Here is a 26160-nt window from a genome sequence, read left to right on the forward strand (position 1 = left end):
CCGTCAGGAGGCGGGAATCTTCGCGGGAAAAGTCGTCGGGCCACTTGTTTCGACAACAGGATCGATGAAGCGGGGTGCACCTTCCCTCGGAGATTTCACACGAAGTTCCTCACGATCGTCGGGCTTGGACCGGTACCACTGATGCAGCCCCACGTTGGGCGCCAACTGAAGGACTGGGTTTTTCTAAGACCCAGCGGTGCCAGGGATAACACCTAAAACCTTCGTGGGTAACCTGTTCCGTCGTACAAATAACAGAGACACGGGACACTTCCTTCGGCGTCAAAGATTCGAGGTTTATTTACTGCAGGGAACACAGAAGTCACAGGAAGTACAACACGTGTAGGTTCGAGGAGTCTGATTCGAATTGTATCTGTGGATCGCTCCTTTTATACAGTTTTCTCTCATAGGTTAACATGGTGCACAAAAGATTACAACCTGGTTCCCATCGTAAAGATCATAAGGGGTCGCTTTCATGTATTCAGGGCCCGGAACATAAGTACAGTGGCGTTTGGTAGTTCCCAACTGTAAAAGCACATCTTCCCACCATTAGTACATTCCATTCAGCAGTAAACAAATCAAGGAAAGGACAGAAACAGGTGCAGAGGAAGACGAGGACAGTGAACAGAACGAAAAGGGTGTAAAAGGGGTGGTACCAGGAAACACGAGTTGCAGGCATTAAAGGGGACGTGCCTAATGAATGCATAACTAAGACAATAGACCGGCACGGCAAGATGAGCCTCGAGCGGGGCCATCTGCCTTACAGTGTCATCCCCCTCATCATAAAGACACCTTCAAAGGAAAACGTGTCTTCCGCAAGAGTTTGGGAGTCCCAGGGTCGCGAAGCGGACAACGTCCGTTCGCTGGCTACTTGAGGGCAAGAAACAAGATGGATGCCGTATCTAAGATGGAACCCGTGGGTTCAGATGAAGAAACCCACGAAACAAACAAACGGTGTAGGCTAGTACAGCGAAAACGCGTACACCCACTAAACTCGTCATTTGCGGTTCACAGATACCAGACTCGACCATATTCGTGCGAGTCGAAAACACCACTTACGATTGTCACGGAACCTCAGAGGCGCACACTTTGGGAACCACGGAGTTAAGGTCTTAAGTCAAATTCAATAAATATATATATCTTTCACTAAAGAGCTTAACTGATGGTATGTGCAAGTGTGTTTGGATGTCACAATGTGGTGAGTGATGGTAGTGAGGGCATTGAAGACTGATTGGGCATGTATGAGTGATAGAAGCTGGCGAAATCTGCTGAATTTCAAGGCAATAAACACTTAACATTTGGACAACCGCATTAGTTACAAAGCAGCTGATTACACTTTGATGACAATATTTTTATAGCAAAAACTGAAAGCCGTTAAAATCGTTTTAAGGGTCAGAGCTACAATGGGGACATTGTTTGCAGGTGAACTTGTTCAATGAGGATCAGAATGCAAGGGTGAGTGTTAACAATAACGAATACACAGCTGGCTCCTACTCCACACTTTTAGCGGTACAACTTATTTGCCCCTAATAGGTACAATGACTCTTTTGCTCCTCACCATCTCTCGGGCTGTCATGTATTCAGCTTTCAGTATCAACTTTGGACTCGGTTCACTTAAAATCTCCAGTCTCCGCTGCGGTTCTAAAAACTAAAGCTCTGCCCATAAACATACGTACGAAGCCCAACGCGGTACAGTTACACAAACTGTACCATCCTCAGTTAGAAACTGTATTAACATTAATTCTGATGTCAGTGGGCACGTTACTGTGCTGCTTTCTTTCTTGGTTTAAGCGGTTGCACACAGGCCGATCCATCCAAAAGAAAAGCGCATTATCACTAAGGCAGTGCTGTGAAGTGCAAGCAAAAGTAGCGGCCATCTTGAAATGGCATTTATCGCACTTTTTTTATGACCTGTTCACGTTGTTTATGAACTGTTTCGGTTGTTTATGAATTAAGGTACGTACATGCGTACAGAACAATCAGGTGTGAGACTCACAATATTTATAAGCCATAAATTGCTTTATTTTTGATATCTCTCACCTGGAATCTCCTCCACTGTAACATAATTGGAAAAAATCAATTCCCCTGATTAGTTTTTCTCACAACCCCCCTCTTACCAGTTTTAAAATGTTGGCATGTATGCAGGTCTTTACCATGTTATTTCAATTTAAATAACATCATTTAATTGTTTGTACAATGTCCAGTTTAATACGCAGCCTAAAATCTCCAATGCAATAAACACAATAAAGATGCATTACATTTCTAAGACTACCTTTTCAAAGAACTTAAAAAATGAGACTCCAAGTTTATCCTCATGTTAAAGTGCACTCATGCCTTTCTGTGTACAACCCAATCTAAGGACTTGCTGCACAATTCACTGATAAATAGCCAAGGTGCGGTGGACATTTTGTTTATTAATAATTAAAGATGGCAGACGCCACTAGGATCGATAAATAAAAAAGCATTTATTCAGTGCAAAATATATATATATTTTAAAGGCAGTGGGGGTTGGTAGGAAGGGTAGCGAACGAGGTGCAGGTGAGGGAAAAAGCAGAACACTGGGGGGAGGCACACAAAAAAAGAACAAAAAATGTAGAAAGAAGAGGGCAGGGAACAAGCACATGAGAGAGCAAGCTTCAATGAGGGAGCTAGCACATCACAGAAAGCAGGAGAGTGACACGAAGGAGAGAACTAAAAACCACATGAACTCACACAGTGTGCTTGAATACGAGAGAAATAAAAGTAGTTCCCCAAAAGTGAGCAGTGGAAGACTACTAGCCAGCCAACCCAATGGATGGTTAGGAGGATATGCTCTAGGGGATGGATACATAGGAAGAAGAAGGCAAACTATCGAATAAGAAGCAGGTAAATGAGAGTGACAATAAAGCCAACCAATGGTAAGCGATGGGCAGGCTTTAAGTCCACTTAGGTTCCCTACATGTCTTTTGCAAATAGACAGCTTGTACTGTCTGGTAGGCCCGACCTAACGAAGATGCTTAACAGAAACAAAAATTACTCCATATATATTGTCATTGAAAAAATTCAAAGCATTCCTGTTCATACAGACATCTAATGGCGTAGTACATAGGACAGGGTTCAAACATGTAATTTACATACTCAGGTGTTAAGAGAGCACATAGCTAGGTTAAAAAATACATCAGTCATGACCCTCCCTGTCTTATGTAAAATATGCAGAATATGCAGAGATAAATAATGGCTTTGTGTTCCTGAACAATTCGCGCCCCCGCCATGCCTTGCGGTTGTCGAGTAATATGTTATTTAACTCTGTTAACAATTCCCTCATGTGCCTATTGCTTGTAATGAACACTTTTCAGCCTATAGCAAAAACAAGCACAAACATAAAAAAAGACTCTGAATTTCCATCTCTGCGTTGCTCTGGTAGCGTGTTCTGACACAGAAATCCTACATATATATCTCAAGATGCCAATCTACTGTGTTATGCTCCTGCACTGGTAAGCACCCAAGTGAATCATTCCTAAAGAAAGCTCCTTTATCTGTTTCTCCATTTCTTAGGCAGTCAAATCCTAATGGTGCCTTACTCTGTATCAGGCTGTCAGTGCGCAGACCCATCTAGCCCTGGACGCAAACGGCTCAAGTTGTCTATGCCAGCTTCCTAAGCCATGAACCCTCCGAGGTGAACTTCAAGCATCAGTCAGATGGGAATGGCTCAGTATCAAGGCATCTGTCCCCAGGCATCTTTTCCCAAACGTGGATGGCTCTGAACCCTCAGTCATCCAGTCCCAGAGATAAATAGTGCTGCCCCTCAATCATCTCTACCTGGGAATGACTTACCACTGTGCCATTCTGCCAAGATATCCATATTTTAGAGAGGATTTGCTCTGTATTACCAGTCTTTTCCCATCAGCCATCCAAATGCAAGTCGTGCATTGGCACGCGGTGCCTGCCACTTTGCCCATGCCAATGCCAATGCAGGGGGGTGCCATAGGTACCCCTTATGTGCACCCCTCAGCACCCCCCAACTTCCTGGAGGCCAGCTACGGGCCCCCAAAGGCAAAGACTGTATGCCTTTCCAAGGCCGCAAGGCCGCCAGGGAAAGGCTGATCTCCACAGTGCTCGTAATATGGATGGCGGTGTCTTGCAGACACAGCCACCATATTACCCATGTTTTCCGCCGGCCGAAGAATCGACCGGCGGAAAAGTGGCAGACGGTCTGTCCGTCCGCCGTAGACCCCTCAGCCATCATAACATGGCGGGGGATCTTTCCTGTGTGGATGGCGGGCGGATCGCCCCCACGGGGCCAGCGGTCACCCAATGGGCCCCTTAATTAGTAAATAAAACGTGCCGGTGCCAAAGCTCACCTCCAAAACACGTGGGTGCTGCAATTAAGTGTGCGAGCACAGAATACTGAGGCAGTGTAATCTTAAAGCTGTCTTGGACCTCTTTATTCCATTTACAGCCACTCCCTGCTGCTTCAGCTCACACTTGCAACTTTCTGCTTTCTCCCTATGGGACACTTTTCCGTCTTGCTCTTCCTTCATCTTTCACATATGTGTCTTTTGCTTGCAGTAAATGCCTGAAGAAGAAAAATAAGTGCCGGTGCCCCCCCACCAGAAACTACCGGCGCAAATTAAGCACTGCCCTGAACCATCCAGTACTAGATGTAACAGTATTGGTCCTGTCAGCCAACACAGTCTTCAAGGATAATCTAAGACGTGTTCCCTATTAGAAGAGAATGGTCCTGCATCTCCATGCCTATCTCAGATGTGCACAATCATGGGGATGAAAGGCTTCAAGCCCTCTAGGTAATCACTTAAACAGTCCTGTCCTGAAAGCAAACGGATCCATATTCCTGTGCTAATAATCCAAGATGTAGGCGACTCAGTAGACGACTGTGCCAACCTATGGACAAGAAAGGGAAAGATTCTGTGACGCTTTGCCAAACTCCCTCAGTGTGGCAAACAGTGAAAGACTGTCTGTGCCAATAACATGATCCATCACATTCAAGAAACAAAACGTTACATGGACCATAGCAGCAGCGGCGGGCAGAGGTAAGAGCAGTGGGTGGGGCAGAGTGCAGCAGGGGGGGAAACCGACAGACGACGGAATATGTATTATTTATTTATTTATACCTATTCTGGCAGCTCTTCCCGCCCCACCGCGTTTACCTGTGCTGGCTGCTGCTGGGACCATGTGACAATCTGCAGTGTTATCCAAATTTGCTAATTTCTGGGACCACCAAATACGAAAATCCAGGTCTCCCTTTGCCAAAAGCACAGCCACCAGGGCTTTAACCCCTTGCATGCTTGTGACAGAACCGTTCCGGCACAAGCCTCGGGTGAGCTGTGCTTGTGATGGTTCCGTCACGGCCCGCTCGGCGCGCCTGCGCGGCGCTGATTTCGCGCCTGCGCAGCGCGTTCCATTGAGCGGGCGCGTTCGTGACGGAACCGTTCCGTCACAAGCACAGCTCACCCACGAGCCGTGACGGAGCGGTTCCGTCACAAGCACGTGACCGCCGCGCGGCCGCCCTACCCCCTTAGCGCTGCGGCGGAATAGCCGCCGCAGCGAAGGGGTTAAGATGGGTGGAAAAACTGGGGGTCTCTCAAAGGGGCGTGGCCAATGTAATTAAGGGCGTGGCTTAAAACGCAAGCAAAAAATCTGTGTTTAGCATAGTGTGACGCCCGACTTGTATTTTGCTGTTTCTGTCATTTGCATCCAGATATATGATACAATAAGTAACATCATACCTACACCAAATTACGACCATTGGCTTTGTCAATGCTTGTTAGTTGCATAAGATAAATATGCAGCAACTACGGCTTGTATATAATATTGAAAAAGCTTCCACTTAAAACCCTGGTGACACCACGACGATGTTGCTGCTTCTGCATTTCAAAAAGAGAAGGGAAATCCAGAGAGAAAAAGACTCTCTTTAAAGGATTTCCCTTCCGCTACAACGCTCACCGCAACTTCTCCACTAGTGAGAAGTGAGCAGTGTGAGCAGCGCACATCCATGTGCCTGCTGTCACTGCAGTCCGGAAAAAACGGACCGCCTGTGCCAGGGCACAAAACAGAGTCCGATAGAGACCCGTTTCGAGGTTCCCTGAAAAAAACTGCCGGTGCTCAGACCCGGTGGGACCCGGCCCACTTTAAGCCCCGACAGTCACCAAATACACTTGACGCCTGTGCCAGTGCCCTGAACAACCAATACCCGAAGGTGAACAGCTAAGTTTGAATGTGGCAACCCACAGATTCATGCAGCAGTATCCGCAATCCGTCCATCATCTCCTTGTGTCTGCAAGAGATGCGAGGCCATATCACCCAAATCACGCCAAATTATGTGTCCATAAAGCTTTACAGATGAGTGGTTATGACAGCTTGTGCCAAACCTGTGAGCACCTAGCCCTTACAAGTGGAAGACTAGGGGGCCGTGTAGCAATTCTCAATATCAATGAATTCAAGGAGGTAAGACACGTTGTAATATTATGCACCTGTACATCCCAAACAAATAATACAACCTGGTTATTTGTGAAACTTTCTTCTTAAAAAAGATAAAAATGTATTTGGAAAAATATAATCGAAAGTTGCAGGATCAAAAAAAAAAGGTTGCATGCTTTAAAAATCACTTATGTAGACTTAAATAAGATGTAGACATAAAATGCCAGACCATCCTCACCCCAGGATTCACATGACCTATCCTGGTTTTTTCAACAGGGGAAGTCTGTCGATTCACGCCCCTTCAAGCACGGCCCCCCAATACCAAGCCAGCTTGGTGCCTCATCACAAAAAACATGAAAGCAGAGATTTCATCATGAGCTTGGGCATTGTAGACACAACCCAGATCCACAGCACCTCAAGATAGCCAAGAAACAAGTCTTGAAATTAAGTAACGTGAAGCATAATGTAGAAGTGGTCTTTGGATGGGTGGGGATACCAGTCCTCGAAGTGGAGAAAGCAGATTTAAAAAGGTAAAATTGCATTTTCCTCTCCACCTCTTCATCCATACAAGTAGAGTTGGTGTCTCTTCTCCTGGTAGACCTAGTAAGTGGTCCACGATGGGTGTGCGATCACAAGTCTCCTCCTGTCCTCAGCCTCCCCTCATTAGGGTGACTCTCCCTGGCAGGCGTCCTGTGGCAGGACTCGAGCGTCTCCAGCTGCATCGGAAACAGCAAGAAGTATCCGACAGTAGAGCCCACAATGATGCCCAGAAAGATCCAGCTGTTGTAGGTCATGACGCACAGCATCAGTGCGTATCCCAGCACCACCTGCACCACATGCAGCAGCGATGCTCCGACGTGCAGGGGTAGCCACCTGTGAAAAGACAAGGTGCAGTCAGTAAAGCATGCACTCAATGACTGCAGCAACACTGAGGGAAACATGCACTCATCCATTCAACATTTGTGCAAAGCAGGACTACACACGCGCACATGCGCTTTCTTGCAAATGTGAAAGTTTGTCTACTTGTTTGAAAAATATCCTCAAAGAGAAGCACTGACGTGCAGGAACCATGTAAATAAGCATGAATTGATGAGTTTGAAGAGACCGTTAATTTAATTTATAAACGTGCATGTCTCCAACCCAGTGGATCCAAGGCCTGCACAAGTTAAGCAGTTCAAGGGCAACTGCATACAGCTCTTGCAAGAAGCTAGTTCCTCAGCGGCTGGCCCTCCACAGCATGTTCAGCATTTCCAGCCATGGTGATGTTTGAAAAGCACTTTTTAAAGTGCTCCATGAAGGACACAGTGCGTTGCCACAGCACGTCCTCTAACATCCTATGGGATACTACTATGTTATGATATGTGGTACTTATATGTGCACTTTCACTAGGGATTTATGCCCTAACACCAAGACGGACTGAAGGAAACTGGAGGGAAAGATACAAAGTGTAGAGCTATGTTCTATTCTGAGCCAAGAAGGATCATGGCACGGTAACACAGTGGAAGTTTAAGTCCCAGCGCCACACTTGCACCACACTGGTGACCAGGGGTGGACTGAAAACCAGAATCCGCCCCAGAAAAAATGTTCAATCCAGGCCCACGCTTCAAGAGGCTTCTACTATAATGGGATCAGGAGTAAAGGTCTGTGACACCAGTGAAAGAGTCATCATGCCATGGGTAAAAGATGTTTGATTTCTAAATAAATCGACCTCTCAACTGTTATAGCCCCAGCATATTAGTTGCAAAAACATGCCCAGGCATGGATCCAGTGCTTACTGTGCCACTGTAGCCCAGCTACACCCAACTGATGAGACCCAATTAGCGTAAAATTGGTCTTGGTTTGTTTGTTTGTGTTCCAGTTCAGGGGGACTTGGCCTGGAAGTCGGGCTGGACTGTTCCTATTGGAGAGTGTAGTAAGGTCTTCAGATTAAATGAGTTGAAGAGACGAAGTTGTAGTTGAATATTTGTAGTTTTATTCCAGAGGGAGGAGAAAAAGACTGATTTGCATATTTCTGGGTCCAAACTGAGGTGGCATGGTGGGCAAAAGAAGGATAGGTTGGAATGCTAGCCCAAGCGATTGCCAGTGGTTAGACTTAGTGCAAGCATTCCTCCCATCACCTTTTGTGTGTTTAGTGCCCCAGCATGTACCATTTGTCGTCTGGCTAGAATTTTACCAAAATTAAATTCTTTATTGTGTGAAAGACAGTATTTTCTCTCCTGAAACAAACACTAAAACAGGACTACTTTGTCTCTCGCTCTGCCAACTTCCTTCTCTTTAGATTTATCTGGAAGGTGGGTTTTGGCAGGAACGGTGAAGGGTCCACCTATGATAATTCGATGGTTTATCCAAAGCTTCAGCCACACATTCACAGCAGAATGGGGCGTGGAATTCTACTATGTGCCTCGTTTTAAGGTACCACTGCTTCCTACTGACTTCTATACCTGACGTCACACACTTTCAAAATGGCGTATCTCTGTGAGCCAGCCTTGTATAGATGCCTAAAGCTTCACAGGGCAGTGCATACAGGCTAAAGCTGGTAAACGGATATAGCTTGTTCTATATGGAAAGGCATGAAAAGGATTAACTGAACATCTCAAAGCTTATATGTTTCGAGTAATGGTGTGCTATTAAATGAGGAGAATGACGTCACAACAGGCTTAAAACCCGAGCAGATGACAAGCAATGGAACATCCTGGATGCTAAACTGGTTAAAGAGAACTGAACTGTGTTTTTCTCTTCACTGGGTATCCTCCTTAAATAAACAAATATAATAAATAATGTATTTAATGTATCCTTCTAGGCGTGGCTTTCCTGGCACATACACGTGTTTATGCTTAGTTTGGACTTTTTAAAAGAAATACGCAAAGGGTATTGTTCGCTTTAGTTGCTTTAAATGTTTCCTCATTAAAAAAAAAAAGAACACAAACGTTTAATAATGATATCTGAATGAGAAAGAAGCATTTATCAATTTTGCCCTAGACCATATTTTGATATATTGTGTTAAGTTAACCAACTTATAAAGCACACAAACACGGTTGGACACATGACACTAAGTGAAGGCGAGCCAGAACAGCAAAGGAGGTGGCAAAAGGAGGTGGCAAAAGCAGACGACTCATGAAGTGATCAGTTCCTTTCGAAATCTCACGTGTTAAGAGGATGTCTGCTAGCAAGGAAAGAGTTTTAATGACAGATTGCTACAGGTAAACTTGAAACTTTGGCTGGCCACATCCAAAAGTCATGGGTAACCAACCTCTGTTTATTCAACTTTGGAACGATGAATTGATTAGGAAGATACCTCTTGAATTGGCCACTGATAGAGAACTGTGCCTTATCACACAGGGCTCTGTAAACAGTAAAGAGGGCATTACACTAGACCTGCTGTGAAACCCAATGAAGATATTATGGATAACTAAGTTTGTGGATCGGACATTCCAGTAGTTCCAGGCAGCAGGAATTTTCATAGTCTAACCATGACCGGTGAGGACACTGGTCCCATCCTTAGACCACAGATTAAATCTGACCTGCCAGCGATAGCTCGTTATCGATTTTCAACACAAAGTTTTTACCTAGTTAGAAGAGCAGGTCAAAGGGCCCCTTGTCCGCTATACTCAAGAAAGGAAGTAAGTCTTTTCTACCAATAATGAACATAGTTTAGTTTTTTCAAAATTTAATTTAAGCTTGTTCTACCCATCATTTGCCAAATAAATTCCAGGATAAATTGAAAGGTCTGTTGCAGGGGCGGTTCATCCATATGAGCGCCAAGGGGCGTTGACCCTCTACGTGAGATGCGAGCCATCACACAAATATTTTTTATTGAGTCCTTTCTTACGTTGCCGAATGGTGTCGATGTGGGCTAGACCAAGCATGAAGATTAGCAGCATCTCTGCCCGTAGCAGTGAAATGAAGTGCGCATGTCAATCTGACCATTTTGTTAACCAAAACCAATCTGACATTCGTACTTCAGCTCTTCCCAACCTGTGGTGGCAAGTGAGCCAGAGGAATACAGACACAGCCTCCTGGTCTCTATTGGAGTGCTGCATCTGTATGCTCCAACCAATCCAGGTGCTGCTGTCAAGCTGTTCACTAATGCAAACAACATGGAAGCAGCATCGGGATTTGCTGAGATGACGGGGAACTCAGATATCCACCCCCACGGGTCCGCGGCACACATTATGGCACTAAGGGCTGTGGCATGAAGAATAAGGCGACCATGTAGCTGTCTCCCGTGTTAGGCATGCACCTTTCATTCACAAGTGCAGCTGACACCACTGTGCACTCTCTTTCTGAAAGTTCAGTAATGGGAATAGTAAAGGAGCAAAGTAATACGGCTTCATGTGTCGGCAGAAAGCAACCAGGTGCCTAAACCAAGTTTGTGAGGCACTGAGGCAGAGCGCGCTCAGGTGAAGCCTCCACTGCCTCATCCTTTTGCAGCTGAGCAATCAGGATAGACTAAGGTTAGTGGGTGCCTTTATTCTGTTTTCAGACCTGCATGCAGCTTGTTATCCTGTCAGTTGTGTGTATTTCTGTTACTTTCTATACCGCTGACGTTTTCCAGAGGATGCCAGGTGCTTTGCAAAAGCATGCCATACATTAGTTAGCTTCAACATGTATTATCCGCTCGTGATGAGGCAATAGCTTTTGTCCGTCTTAAAGATCCTTTAAACCTGCAGGTCGAGATCGAGCCATGGGACTGCTGATGGGATGATCCCATCTCAAAGTGATGTCTGTCCTATCTTTTTTTTGTAATACTGTTGAGAAATGAGGCATCAGCACAATTAGCTCAAATGAAATTAGAACCAAGAATACAATCCCCATAATGTTTTATTAAGTTTAAAGGACTCAGTGCAGTAAACAGTGTACCTGGAACAAGGTGGGATGCGTTCTCCAAAGACTGACTGCTGTTGGGCTCTGCGCCTAGAAAGTCCTAGATGCAGCCCATTAAGCCGTACAGAAACACCAATAAGTTGAAAGGACACTCACACTATCACCTAGTCTAGGCTGTCCCTGCTGCGACCACCTGCTCCACCCCACATTTTACCTGCAGCGCATGGATGCGGAGCACATGACGATATCTCTTTAAATACTCGCTATCAGATGTGGGTGCCCATAAAGGAACAATGAATACGCCTCACCTGGGATGAATAGGGGCTCTGTGGAGCTCATATAGATTAGGTGGGACTGGTAATTTATTTAAAAGGAGGTGGATTTGGGCGTGCGAGTTCATTTGTTTGGCGAGTTCTTTTTTGGTAAGTGAGAGAACTCGTTTTATTTATGTTTCTCAGTGTTGTGGGGTCCTGTGTGTATTATCTCCTTGCCTCACATTGTGGAGTTTTTATCACTGCTTTTGTGTTTAATGTTTGCTTAACCCTGCTCTCTCTTTTTCGGTACATTGTTCCTGATTTAGCCTTCTCGCAACAACCTAAATTGGTGTTGAATCTTCGAATGGCTATTAAAATCAGGATTATTCATGTGTGCCATCTAAACTGTACTGAAGATTACTTTATTATTGCAAAATAGTGATGGACTCTTGTCTAAGCAAAAAAAAAAAAAGTTACCCAACAACCCACTGACCACTAGGTAGTAAAATGCAGCACTAAACCGGGTTCAACTGTGCTTCAAGTTCCAAGGCCTTACTATTTGGCTCCAGCCTTCATGTGTTTTCTTGAAATGTAACTGTCCCTTCTTTCTAAGCTATTTTGTTAATTACAGCTTCCCTGCCATTAATAATTACTGGTATACTACCCCTTTTTTATGTATTGCCTTGTAATTAAAATTTTATGAAAATGTGTTGTAAATTACACACTTTTTTCTAGTATTCTTAATGTACTCAGTCCCAATTTGTCAATTGCTTTTCCTTGCATCCTTTAATTGCTCTGTGGAACTTGTTATCAACATTAACGCCCCACAATTTTCAGAAGTCACCAGCCGCCACTGATCTGTTGGGAAGCTGGACTGCCATCTAAATGTATGAATAACTCGACATCATCGGCATACCTATAAGTTCTAATGGTCTGGCCAGGTGACTCACATGGATGTTAAAAAGATGAAGAAAGCTAAGAACCCTCATGGACACCAAATCTTACTGGAAGATGATTTGTATTGTAATATGAAAGGCTTATCAATCAATCAATTAGCATATGTAGAGCGTGGTACTGTCAACCCCGGGGGTAATCTGGGCTCTGGAGTGAGAGGTCACCATCAAAAAGTCAGGACTTGAGGAAACAGCTGAAAGAGGAAAGATACGAGCAGAAAAGTAAAAACAGAGTGCAGAAAAACGAACAGGAAGAAAAGGCATAAGAGAGGGCAGAAAAACTAGCAGAAAAAGGCAAAACAGAGGGCAGAAAAGCCAAAACGGAGCAGGAAACTAGCAGAGGAGGCACAAACAGCGTGCAGCAGGTTTATTGCCAGTGTGCATCTGGGAATAAAGGAACCCAACCATTGTAAAGCGGAGCTTGGCACAGGACCTGTAGAATGGAATAACCAACCAGGTCAAAACCTGCCCAAAAAACTAGTAGCATAAAGACATTGATCTGTCCCTGATCTAGATCAAATCGAAGGTCATCAGTAATGGCAAGAAGGGCAGACTGCACTGTGGGCAGGCCATAAGCTTGACTGCAATTTGCCCAACAAATTGTTTTTTCAGGAGGGATTGGAAAGCTGCCTAGCAACATATTTTTCCAAGACCTTAAAGCCTTTTGGTAGAAAAGAAAAACTGGAAAAATCTTTTTGATATTGGAGCGGTCCGCATCTGGATTTTGTATGAATAATATGCAACGTGTCATGTCCACCCCCCTTCTTCAGCCTTTGAAAGAATAAATGAATGATTAACTTTAATAAAGCACAATGGTACCCCTAGTGGCTACCTGGCAGTAGGACGAGACAAATAATCTGAAAAGAAAAGGGGATCCAGAAAGCAAGAGAGGAAGTTAGTGCCAGAATGATGGGAATAGACAATATCTGAGAAGGTATTTGCAGAGAGGAGATAGTTCAGCTACTGACGAAGATAGGTGGATAGGTGATTCCAGAGAGCAGCAGCAAGAAACTGGACAGTCTACTACGTCTGCATCACCACCACTTCCCGCAGTTGGTCATTAAAGGTAGTGCTGGTCTAACCACAAATCTTTGCCCTACTAATCTGTGCAAATAGACTTTACAAAATTATTTCTCCTTTGTTTCTCCTCTCCAGTGTGCATTGGATTCTACTGCACAAAAGACTCTCTCAACCCCATCCAGATCTGCAATTACTTTCTCTAGAAACACATCTCTGCATTACCGTTTGCTGGGAACGTTGCAGTCTGTGTCGCCAGAGTTGATCGAAGTGCGGTCTGGCTCCAGAAGCATCTCTCTGCCAGAGGCTGCCGATGTCAAAGCCGGGGTGGTTATGGTCGGGGGGGTCCTAGCCAGGCTGATTCTGTGCTGCATCTTCATTTTGATGAGTTTGATGATTTCATACAAGATCGCTATGAGCAAGACCAGCAGTACCGACAACGCCATTCCTGCAAAGAAAGAAGAGTTACGCAATCTTCCTATGGTATATGTGCTCTAGCTATCCATCAAGGCACCCATGGACACCAATTACCCATGAATTCCACGGTCAATCCGCTACAGGCCTAAACTTCAAGCTAGCTATTAGGAGCTTGGTAAAAGTCAGATGAACCATGTCAATGTTATTTTTTTCATTTTCTGTGTATTTAATGGAAACAATTTGCCAGTCAGGGCTAGAACTTTAACTTCTGACAATTCTCCAAATGGAAAATTATTGTGTGCACTTTTTCTGCGAAAGTATTAATTGTAAATCACATATTGAGTACTTATGTCAAAAAGTCATTTTTTTGTCTCTACAAATTTATATGCTTTTTTGTGCACGCGCTGTTTGTAATACATTTCTTGCAAAAAAATGTGTTTCTATGACCTCCATATATTTTCAAATACTACTGCAAGCACACTATGGTTGGAATTTGCCTGTATTGCTTTATGGTGAATACCCATACAGAAGTCCAACTGAAGGAGGCCCCAGTGAGAATGAGATCATTCCCTTTGAGTGCATGTCTGTTCAAATCCCTTACAAACTCATTTTGTACAAAAAGTCAGCCATATCTCCTTTCACAACAGTACACTTTAAATATCGCCTCAAAGAGATCCTTCCACATAAAAGAAACTGATGGAAGCCAAGAAAGAGGGTCTTCTGCCCGTTATACAACTAAGTTTCAACCAAATCTCTCTTGCTAAGATGGTTGGATCAGTGTCAACTGCACAGCACCAATGACAAATTCACTCTTGGATTTTTTTCAAGTTGTTTTACTGATCAGGAATAAGACATCTCAGTAGAGATTTTTTGGGCATTCTGGGACCACAGTAGCAGAAACTGTTAAAATTCTGCTCAGCAAACCTTTTTGTGTTTAGAGAAAACAAACTCACGTTTAGGCATTTGGCACTGGCCTGCTTCTTTCAATAGGTGCTCCTTGAGTTACCATACTGACTCCACCTTTACCGACTAATGCATAGATTCATCAAGGTAAAATCCGCTCGCAAAGGGGCAGATTCTCAGAATATGCCCCTTTGCGACCGGTATTTTTGCATTTGGGATGCATCATCCCAAATGCAAAAATCGCAAATTAAGAAATCGCAAAATTGCGATTACTTGCATTTAAGGAATCTCAAATTGAGGTTCCTTAAATGCAATGCATTACCCCCAGATGCATCAAGGACCCTTTTGCTATTCCTTAATAGCGAAAAATAACGATTCGCTATTAAGGAATAGCAAAATGCAATGCATGAAGAAATCACTAAAAAAATAGCGATTTCTTAAAATTTCTTAATTGCGACTCGCAAATTATGAGTCGCAATTAAGGAATACCTCCCCATTCATTCCTATGTGCCTAGAGGCCCATAGGAATGAATGGGAAGACATTCTCAATTTGCGAATCACAATTAGCGAATTGCAAATTGAGAATGCGATTTCAAGGGTGCAGGGGTGTCCAAAGGACACCCTGTTGCACCCCTGAAATTGATCTGTGCACATATGTTGCGCACACACATGCCCTTAGAGCAGAGCTTTCCAAAGTGTGTGGCGCGACACAGTACTGTGTCGCCTCCACTCTGTGGGTGTGTCGTGACAATGACCCCCCCTCGTGTGTGGCAGCCCGGGCTCAGACACCTCCCCGGCCTGCTCACAGCCGCACCCCAGCACTTCACAGATCTTCAAAAGACCGTGTGCATGTTAAAGAGCCTTTGTTGACGTTTCACCATTTCTAAGAGCCCCTGCGGCGTCATTCTACCTCCTACTGCTTAATGTTTCAGCCCCCCCACCCCTCCCCCGAAATTAGCCGGGGGCATCGGCTGCTGGGAACATGATTCCTGCTCCTTGACCTTGTCAGACACTTGGCAGTGGCAGCTTCCGAGCAGTTTCGGAAGGAATCTCTGCTTGGCGCACTGGTTCAAGGCGCTGCATCTTATTACTTACAAAACTCAGGCGTTAGCAGAGAGGTGGGGACTCTGTCCAGCCTCAGGTCCATGGCATTTTTATCTTATGACCTCCGCATTTATTTACGAAACATTACATAATTGTATTTGTCTATTTTGTTGAATTTATTTCTGAGTAGTTGCATTTAATAATTATATCAGAACCAACGGCTCCTTTTAATGCACAAACAGCAGAGGAAATGCTTTTCCAGGGGCCGCTCATGCGGGAATTCCTGAGAGAAGGGTAATGGCAAAAGGGTGCTACAGAGATATAGGGGGGGCAGAGATAGAGGGAGTGATAGAGAGGGAGAGAGCGAGCGAGAGAGAGGGGAGAGACAGAGAGAGAGAGAGAGAGAGAGAGAGAGAGAGAGAGAGAGAGAGAGAGAGAGAGAGAGAGAGACTGAAGAATGGAGAAAGAGAGATAACGAGAGAGGGGGGATAGAGAGGAGAGAGAGATACTGAAGGATGGAGAGAGAGGGCGAGAGAGATACTGAGGGAGAGAGGCAGAGAGAGAAAGAGAACGAGAGGGGAGAGAGAGAGGCTGCAGGGAGAGGGAGAGGAGGGAGGGAGAGGTGGGAGAGAGAGGGAGAGGAGGGAGAGAGAGGGAGAGGAGGGAGAGAGAGGGAGAGGAGGGAGAGGGGGAGAGGAGGGAGAGGAGGGAGAGAGAGGGAGAGAGGAGGGAGAGAGGGAGAGGAGTGAGAGGGAGAGGAGTGAGAGGGAGGGACAGGAGAGAGGAAGAGGAGGGAGAGGAAGAGGAGGGAGAGGGGGAGAGAGGGAGGGGGAGAGGAAGGGAGAGAGGGAGAGGAGGGAGAGAGAGAGGGAGAGGAGGGAGAGAGAGAGGAGGGAGAGGGAGAGGAGCGAGACGGAGAGGAGGGAGAGAGGGAGAGGAAAGGAGAGAGGAGGGAGAGAAAAGGAGAGGAGTGAGAGGAAGAGGAGGGAGACAGAGGAGGGAGAGAGAGGGAGAGGGAGAGGAGGGAGAGAGGGAGGGGGAGGAGGGAGAGGAAGAGGAGGGAGAGAGGGAGAGGGGGAGAGCGGGAGAGGGGGAGAGGGGGAGAGGGGGAGAGGGAGAGGAAGGGAGAGAGGGAGGGAGAGGAGGGACGAGAGAGAGGGAGAGGAGGGAGAGAGAGAGGAGGGAGAGAAGCGAGACGGAGAGGAGGGAGAGAGGGAGAGGAAAGGAGAGAGGAGGGAGAGAAAAGGAGAGGTGGGAGAGGTAGAGGAAGAGGAGGGAGACAGAGGAGGGAGAGGGAGGGAGAGGGAGAGAGGGAGGGAGAGGAGGGAGAGGGAGAGGAGGGAGAGGAGGTAGAGGGAGAGGAGGGAGAGAGAGGGAGAGGAGGGAGTGGGGAGAGTGGGAGAGGGAGACGAGGGAGATGAGAGGAGGGAGATGGAGAGGAGGAAGAGGGAGAGGAAGAGAGAGAGGGAGAGGAGGGAGAGAAGGAGGAAGGAGAGAGAGGGAGAGGAGTGAGAGGGAGATGGAGAGGAGAGAGAAGGAGAGGGGGGAGAGGAAGGGAGAGGAAGGGAGAGAGGTAGAGAAGGGAGAGGAGGGAGAGGAGACAGAGGGAGAGGAGGGAGAGGAAGAGGAGTGAGAGGGAGACGGAGAGGGAGGGAGAGGAGAGAGAGGAAGAGGAGAGAGAGAGGGAGAGGGAGAGATGGGAGAGGAGGGAGAGGAGAGAGAGATGGGATAGAGATGGATAGCAAGGCACGGTGAAGTAAGGATGATGTGCTTTTTGGCGCGCTGCGCTGAGTAAAGCAGTCTAACCTGAGTTTAATGCGCAGAGACCGGCTGATAAGTTGCATGATGGGTCCTGAACGGATTTTTGTATAACTCATATTCAGCAAGGCATCAGGTGGACTTATTGCATGGTTGGAAGGGTTGGCAGTGTGTGCACCCCCCCCCTTTTTGTGCTGTAAATCAATGGGGCATGTGTCAATGTGTGCATGGTTATATTCTTGTTTCAGGCACACACCTAACCTTGCTTACACCCAGTTTTGCTAGTCACTGTCTTTGTTAGAACCTTCCTGCTTTCTCAAATTTGCTTGAAACTGCACCATTGGCCCACTATTTTTTCAAAATTTTCTTGCAAGAGTAACCCCCAGAACCCCCTGTTGGAGGTTCGGCTCGCTCGCTGCGCTCGATGGCATAACCGTGTCACAAGATTAAGATTGTCAAAAAGGTGTGTCACCGGCGTGGAAAGTTTGGAAAGCTGTGCCTTAGGGCATGTGTGTGCGCAACATGAAACTTGGAAAAATGCCCTTTAGTGTTTTTTTCAAAGTTTTTGCAAATTACCATGAAGTTCAACTTCATGGTAATTTGAGAGCCCTATTAGCGAAATCGCTATTTTTTAAACTTTAATGCATTGCATTAAAGGAATCTCAATTTGAGATTCCTTAAATGCACGTAATCACAATTTTGCGATTTCTTAATTTGCGATTTTTGCATTTGAGATGATGCATCCCAAATGCAAAAATACCGGTCGCAAAGGGGCAGATTCTGAGAATCTGTCTCTTTGCGAGCGGATTTTACCTTGATGAATCTATGCACTAAAGAAATCACAATTTTTTTGTGATTTCTTCATGCATTGCATTTTGCTATTCCTTAATAGCGAATCGTTATTTTTCGCTATTAAGGAATAGCAAAATAGGTTCTTGATGCATCTGGGGGTTAGTTTCCCCCTCCAAACCCAGCTTATTAATCCTCCCTCCACTGCAAGCTGGTTCATGGTGTTTATAGGTCTTCGTTAGGGACCGATATTGGACGCTTCGCTGATGTCCAAGTAGATCAGTTTACTCTCTCTGCTGTTATGTATTTCCCATTCAACGATTTTAGTCACACAATTTTGGCATGATGTACTTAATTATAAATATAAATTAATGCACAAATGAGTTACTACTGGATCTTTATGTACCCTGAACTCTTTCTAGATGCTCCACAATGCGATGTAATCTGCAGGGGTCTAATATGTCAATTTCTTTTTTGTTCCTTTATATGTTACATAACATACAGCTGTACTGCACAACATTGTCTCTGTGTATCTAAATTGTGTACCTACATCTCAATGCTGCCTTTCATTGTTATGTCAGGTGTATATGAATGAACTCGCCCTGGAGGGTATGCTGGTGCTAAAGGCGGGAGCAGCTTGAGCAGAGTCAGCGCTAGGTGGAGAGCCAGGTCTTCCGTTTCTTGCAGAATTCAAGAACTGAGAAAGCAGCTTTGATGTGCAGAGGGAGGTAATTTTAGGCTTTAAGAGCTAGGTAGGAAAAGGCAAACCCGCCTACTCTGATGCTGTGCATTATTTGGGAGCAATAGTCCAGCTGAGCGGAGGTGTCTGGTAAGTTTGTGTATGTTTATGCAGTTGTCGAGGTATGTGTGGCCAACGTTGTATACGGCCTCTAATGTAATGCTCTGAAACATGTATTAATGAGGTTTGCATTATATAAAATGAGAATAAATGAACCTGGATGTGCCAAACACGTTCACAGATATTCCTTTCTTTTTCAAAGAAGACTTCAGGATGAGTCAAAATAGACTAGTGTCACCTTAGATTCCATTTATATTCATCTGTGGTCTCCAGACATGTTTTCATTTTCACACACTTTACCCATTCATTGATTTAACTATTCCTTTCCACTGCTCCTGATATCTACACAGACACCGACTCCATTTATCACTCAAGAGAATACAGGTTAATGAACACGGGCTTACAACTTAAAATGTGCGGGGCAACAGCAATAAATGATTGTCCAGCCAAAGTTTATTTTTGTTTCTATGGCTAACCATACAAAGGAAGAATATGACATTCACAAACAATTAAACAGTCCTCCCCTGAGACTGGGGCTCTGGTGTCTCTTCAGCGATTCCCTGTCCCACTCAATCCGCGTGGTAGTGATCGTGGTTATTCACCCATTCACTATTGGTAACAGCCAGGGTATGCCCGACTACCCGTCTGAGTCTTGAGAGTTCACTATGACTGACTTAATGTCAATAGTGTTACCAGTGAGTAAGAAAACAGGGCTTTTTGCACATGTTCTCCTCTTTTTGTCCCCATTTGGACTACTAGATGCTGGTTTTCGACTCCGACAGTGCTCCGAAGCCTGCTCACCAGGCTCCATTGCCAGTGCTCTTTCCCTAAAACTGTTGTGTGAACTGGCAATCCCAGTTGACAGATACTTTACCTTATCAGTCCCTAGTATATTTGTACCAGGGGTACCCAGGGCATAGGTGGTAAATCAAATCAAAGGGACTTATAAAGCTTGCAGCTACTCTAAGAGTGTCCCAGCGCTACGGGTTCATTAACTGCTGCTCTCACTAGGTCTAAAATGCCTCATAAAAAATCCAGGTTTTCAGGCTATGTTTAAAAAAGCTCACATCTTTAGTTGCAGGGAGGAACAGGGAAGAGCATTCCAGCTAGGAGCCGCTAGCGCAGAAAATGAGGTACCTCCCCATTTCTTCCTCCTAGTCTTAGGCACTACTACCAGCAGTGCTTCAGCAGACAGTAATGTTCTTGATATATGATGATGAGGGAATCCGGGAAATATATATTTAGGGCCAAGTCCATAGAAACCTCTCTGGGCTAGCACCAGTCCCTTAAACTTCACTCTTGCTCAGATGGGAAGCCAATGCGACTCCTTAAGGTGGACCTTAACTGAGATATTCCTCAGGATGTTCAGCAGGAGCCAGGCTGCAGCATTCTGCACCGCCAGGAGTCTCTTAAGTAGGTATAAAGGGAGACCCCAGTATAGTGCATTGGCGTAGTCCAGCCGAGATGTAATAAAGGCATTGACTATCATCTTCTGGCAAGAAGCTGGAAGACGGAACAAGAACTTCCTCAAGAATTGGAGACGACCAAAACAAGGCCCAACTACGCTTTACGCCTGTGTTTTAAAGGACAGATTATTGTCAAACTTCACCCAGAGGTTCATAGTAGCCAAACCTCACCACCCCATGGAGGGGGGGTAAGGGGGGGAAACAAAGGCCAGTAACTCTGCCTTACTCATACTGCACTGGAGGTTGTTCCAGCACATCCAGTGGAACATCCCTGACAAACATGCTTGAAATCCACTTTGGGCACCAGAGATGTTCCCGCCCCAAGTTAGAATGTTCTGCGTATTGTCAGCGTAGGAGATGACCTGCACTTCTAAGGATTCCACTAGGGATGCCAAGGGACACATATAAATATTAAACAATGTCTGACTCAAGGCACAGCCCTGGGGAACCCTGTACTCAATGGATTTAGGGTCAGATGCAAATGGCGGCATTCACACCTACTGACATCTACACGATAGAAAGGAACACAGCCAAGCCAGAGCGGTCCCACCTATCCAAGAGTCCTATAAGAATTTCAATATGTTAGGATGGGAAATCATATCAAACGTCGCTGAGAGGTCATGAAGCAGCATGTCGCTTTCTTCACGCTGCCCACAGCCATTGTAGTAAAATCCGAGACTTCTACCAGAGCAGATTCAGTGCTGTATCCAGGGTGGAAGTCCGATTGCGAAGGATGCAGCAACTGATTACCATCAAGATAACTGGAAAGTTGTAAGTTGACTGATTTTTCAAGAATCTTAGAAAAGGCAGGCAGCAAGGAGATTGGCCTGTGATTGGCCGGATGGTCTGGTCTGCTGAGGGTTTAAGCAGAAAATTCAACCTAGCAATCTTCCAGCGGCTAGGAATAATGACCGGGCGCAAAGAGTTGTTTATCAGTGCATTCATGAGGGGGTGGGAGGATTTATGACCTTCGTATTAGCAGCCAGAATTGAGGAGGGGGGGGAGCAGGGGTTGTCATGCGAACTGGACTTACAGGCTCTAAGGGCTTGCTCAGAGTCCTCCAACCTAATGGAGGAAAACTCGGTTAGAGAGCACAAGTGTGGGGGAGGAACTGTCAGAGACAGATCGTCCGGCCAATTGAACTCATGATTATTAGTGGCAGTAGATACCTTCGGGTTATCTAACACGAGTCAAAACTTTTAATTGTGCCCACGGCCTTTAAGGACTCAACAATGCCCAGGATATTGTTCTCAAAATAATCTGAGAGGGGTCCCCAGGGCTGCAACACATTTGTGTGCCACCCTGGATGGCCCAAGCAAACTACTGACAGCAGGCCTGCCATTGAAGCCCGTAGGAGCAGTACAAACTGCTTGAACTTAACCGTACCCTCACCATTTCTGGCACAGTCAAATGCACTGCTTTTAGTATGTCCGTCACCCCCAGAGAAGGCCTCCTGTGCCCAGGAGGCAGGGTGCAGTATACTGATTGTAGACATGTAAGTGCAAGCTTATGTGTCTCTATAGCGTATTTACCATTAAAGTACACTATAAGTGATAGGCAGTCCATAGGATAACATGAGAGTTGCAACCAGGAAGATCTGGGTTGCTAGCTCCATTATGGTGACAACTAAATATGTCATGTTTGGTGAGAAACAACGTGCCTTCTCTCCCCCTGACACAGATCTGGTGCCAGGGAAGGCTGGCTGGCTTGCACCCAGGTGGCACCTTAGACATCACCGACCTCCTCCCCAGCAGGCTGGTGAAGTGACACATCAGAGGGGTGAGCTTAAAAGGCTGCACCGCATCTTATATGCATCTGGCTGTCCCCCTGAAGAGAAATCAGCCCCACCCTTTCCCCAGGCCTACTTGCACCGGGCAAGGTGGGTAATTAGGTATGTAGGAGGTGTACAGATCCGGGAAGGCCGGCCACACCTTCAGGGTGAGCAGCCTGACCCGTATACGTAAGAGAGAATTCCACCATCTTTAGGAGGGTTCTAGTGGGTTCTATGTAGGAAAGGTCACCTAGGCAACTGGATGTGGTCACCTCGCAGGCAGATTAGCTGCAGGGACTAGCTGCCCATTGGCTACTAGCTCCCACACTCCTTACTCCCCTAAATCTAGGATTTAAGGAACCCCCTGTCAGAGGCTAGTGGTGGACAGAGACTGAGACCAGAGCACGGTTAGTCTACAGTTACGTATTCTTTTATTAAGGGTTACAATTTTAGGGATGTTGTAGCAGTCCTTCCTTCTTGGGGCCGTTTCTGGGTGCAGGGAACGTCAGGGTTTGGTCCGGTGTCCCGGTTCTCGTGGCCTCAGGGAAAAGGAAAACAAACGGGTTTTACTGATCGGTTCTCAGTGGTAATTGCAGTGCTACCTTCACCAATTTAAAGAAACAAAGGGGTGTGAATTTAGTGCAAGGGTCACTGCGGGGCCTCCCGCCTCCCCGACCTTACTACCTCCCACCTCCCCAAACACCCCACCAGAACGCCCCTTTCAACAGCACTTGCCTTGGGCTGTGGCCCGACTCTCGGACCACAGCAGCAGGACCCGTGGCGTCTTCTCCCCTCAGCCCACCGGGTATGGTAGCAGTGTCGGGAACGTCGCTCAGTAGCACTCGCAGTGTACTCTCCTCTGCCTCCGGGTGTTCTGCAGCCGCCTCCGCCCTCGCGCTCTCCACTCTTAGAATCTCCTCCGCCTCCGCTCTCACGCTCTCCTCTCTTCTGTTCTCCTCCGCCTCCGTTCTCACGCTCTCCTCTCTTCTGTTCTCCTCCGCCTCCGGGTGCTCCGCAGCCTCCTCTCCGACCTCGCACACCGTCCGTTACACGCCTCTGACTCTTATCCTTCCTGGTTCCGTCGGCCGACGAGGCTCCTCCCCCTTCCACTGGTCAACCACTAGACCGCGACTTACTTCCTGGTTCTGAGTTCTTGGCAACCAGGAAGTGGTGTTTCTTTCTTCTTCGTCCGCTTCAGCGTGCTCCAGCCGCTCTTCCTCCCCACACCCCCTGACAGAAGAACGTCAGATCTGAACAATTTTTTTCAAGGAAGGACCAAGAGGAAACCAGTGTTGCCGACAACAGGACTTTGCCCCCTGCACCACAGCAAAAGAGGGATACTGTGTCTCTGAGGTAACAGAATTGGAATTGAGTGAATAACCCTCGTTCTTGGCTAAAACTCAGCACTCCTGAGCAGAAGGACTCCTGTAGAAGTGATCTGACCAGAATCCAAGCTGTTGAGATGACAACAAGCACCAAATCTGATTCCCCAACTTCAAAGACAGTAGCACTGACCATCACATTCTCTCCCATTCATGGTGCTTAACCAGGCAGAAAAGTGCTATTTCAGTAAAATATAAATGGCAGATCTAACATAATACGGTACAAAAGGGGGTGGTGATGGACGGAGCATCTGAATCAATCAAACACTCACACCCAGTCAAAAGATCTGGGTTTAATCCATCACCGTTCTTTAGCCCACTCTGCCACCCCAGTTCAGACATGGCTATATGCAAATCAGTCTGACCCTGTGCCTCATGGGAACAGTCCAGCCCGAACTGACAAGCCATGTCATCCCTGGACCGGAAACAAGCTTCCGAGGACCGGTTTCTGGCATTCCAGCCGTCTTCAGCCCGGCTTGCTTGAATCCATTGGCAAAGTGAACAAGGGACACACGTCTGAGCATACCCTGCCACACTTATGGCGGCCAAAAGCGGTACAAAAGGGGGTGGTGATGGACGGAGCATCTGAATCAATCAAACACTCACACCCAGTCAAAAGATCTGGGTTTAATCCATCACCGTTCTTTAGCCCACTCTGCCACCCCAGTTCAGACATGGCTATATGCAAATCAGTCTGACCCTGTGCCTCATGGGAACAGTCCAGCCAGAACTGCCAAGCCATGTCTTCCCTGGACCGGAAACAAACTTCCGAGGACCAGTTTCTGGCATTCCAGCCGTCTTCAGCCCGGCTTGCTTGAATCCAGTGGCAAAGTGAGCAAGGGACTCACGTCTGAGCAGACCCTGCCACACTTATGGCGGCCAAAAGCGGTACAAAAGGGGGTGGTGATGGACTAACATAATAGGTATGTAGTCGTAGTACTTGCATGAGCTGCAGGATTAGACATTTCACATTGGAGTGGTTGCTTTTTATCCCATTAATTTCAATTCTACCGTCTGTCCAAAGGCTGGGATTTAGAGGTCATACTTGTTGATCTCCATGTCACAGAGGTTAAAGACCGATAAAGCTGAAAGTTGGGGGTCATAAGATGAACAAATAAAAACGAACCTTGGCTTAGACTCACTACAAACTGAAATGGAGAATCACCTAAGCTCCCAGGATGTCCATTGGTTCTACCTCTTGTTTTGAGCAAAATGGCCGGCATTGGTTCTTTGCTCTTTGGCGATGGGAAACGGGAGAGTGGTAGGGGTGGGTCGGGGGGTGGGGGTGGGGAGAAGTGGGAGGAGGAGAAATGGCATCTTAATCACGTTGAGAGCAGTGGACAGGCACGGATTAAGTTTGTTTAATCTGTGCTTGGTCCCTGCTCCACCGAGGCAAACGGAACTGACGCTTGGGCTGTGCTGGCCAGGTAGGAGTCAGCAAAGAAGACTGAAACTTGAGGCAACAAAAAGTAAGTCCTTTACTGAATGCAATAGTGTCGCAGGCGCATTTGCTCGCAGGTTCGACCCTAAATAGACCTGCTCACTCATACTGATCACAACGCAGTATGCTGCCACCAGCGCACTTGTGCTGCTTATCTCTTGGTGGAGGCAGCAGCCTTCCACCACTATGGTAGTGCTTTGGGCGCCCCTGGTCCAACAAGACTGCAATCCGTGAGACAGGCCTATGTTATGGCACATACGCACGATCCGTGTTTGGCTATGACAGCAAAAATCAGCATTAGAGATCCAGACTTCACTACAGTTGGGCACTCAGGGCAGGGTGCATGTTTATTACCACGTTGAGGACTTTTCCATCCCAACAGCTACATGTATTGTTTTTAATGAAAAGAATGTTTTTAGATAAGCAATTTTTATAGTGCTTACTGATGATTAAAATATAATAAAGATTTTTTGGTATAAAACTGAAGTTTACTGACAGGTTTATATTATATATATATATATATATATATATATATAAATATATATATATATATATATACACACACATACATAGTACTGGTTAGATTGGATGTATAACTGTAAGGTGACTAGAGTAAAGGGGAGTGATTTTGTTTCTGAGATAACCCTTTCCCCTTTACTTCCAGGGAAGTTGTTATTTTTTAGTACATGGAAATGTCTGCAAGCCCATTTTCAGGGGTGAAGTGCAAGAATATCATTGAAATCCAATTCTTGAAGAGGAGCAGGTCCTGAAAAAGGGGATGCACTGGGAGAAAGCTATGGGGTTCCAGTTCTGATACATAAGGGGTGCTGCCCACTGAGAACTATGGAGCACTGCTGGGAGTAGAGATGTTACATAATGCATTGATGTATTGGGAAGCCTCACGTAAAGTAGATTTATTTGGGGAAGA

General features: G+C 46.1%; 1 protein-coding gene across 2 annotated transcripts in view; it reads right to left on the reverse strand.

Moving 5' to 3' along the window:
- Nucleotides 1-2445: 2445 nt before the first annotated feature.
- SLC31A2 (solute carrier family 31 member 2) overlaps nt 2446-26160 on the reverse strand; it is an 87525-nt gene continuing 63810 nt past the window's right edge. Inside the window, exons 3-5 of one of the 2 annotated variants that reach the window (XR_015295862.1) lie at nt 13688-13910; nt 5453-7287; nt 2446-5319 (exon numbers count right to left, since the gene is read on the reverse strand). Coding sequence is in view for 1 of the 2 variants with exons in the window: in XM_086921116.1 (XP_086777242.1) it covers nt 7044-7287; nt 13688-13910 (467 nt within the window). In the remaining variant the exon portion in view is untranslated. Of the gene's footprint in view, nt 7288-13687; nt 13911-26160 lie in introns of both variants that reach the window. The other variant, XM_086921116.1, reaches the window with a different exon arrangement.

The sequence above is a fragment of the Lissotriton vulgaris genome, chromosome 5 (genome assembly GCF_964263255.1).
Source record: "Lissotriton vulgaris chromosome 5, aLisVul1.2, whole genome shotgun sequence".
NCBI classification, from domain to species: Eukaryota; Metazoa; Chordata; class Amphibia; order Caudata; family Salamandridae; genus Lissotriton; species Lissotriton vulgaris.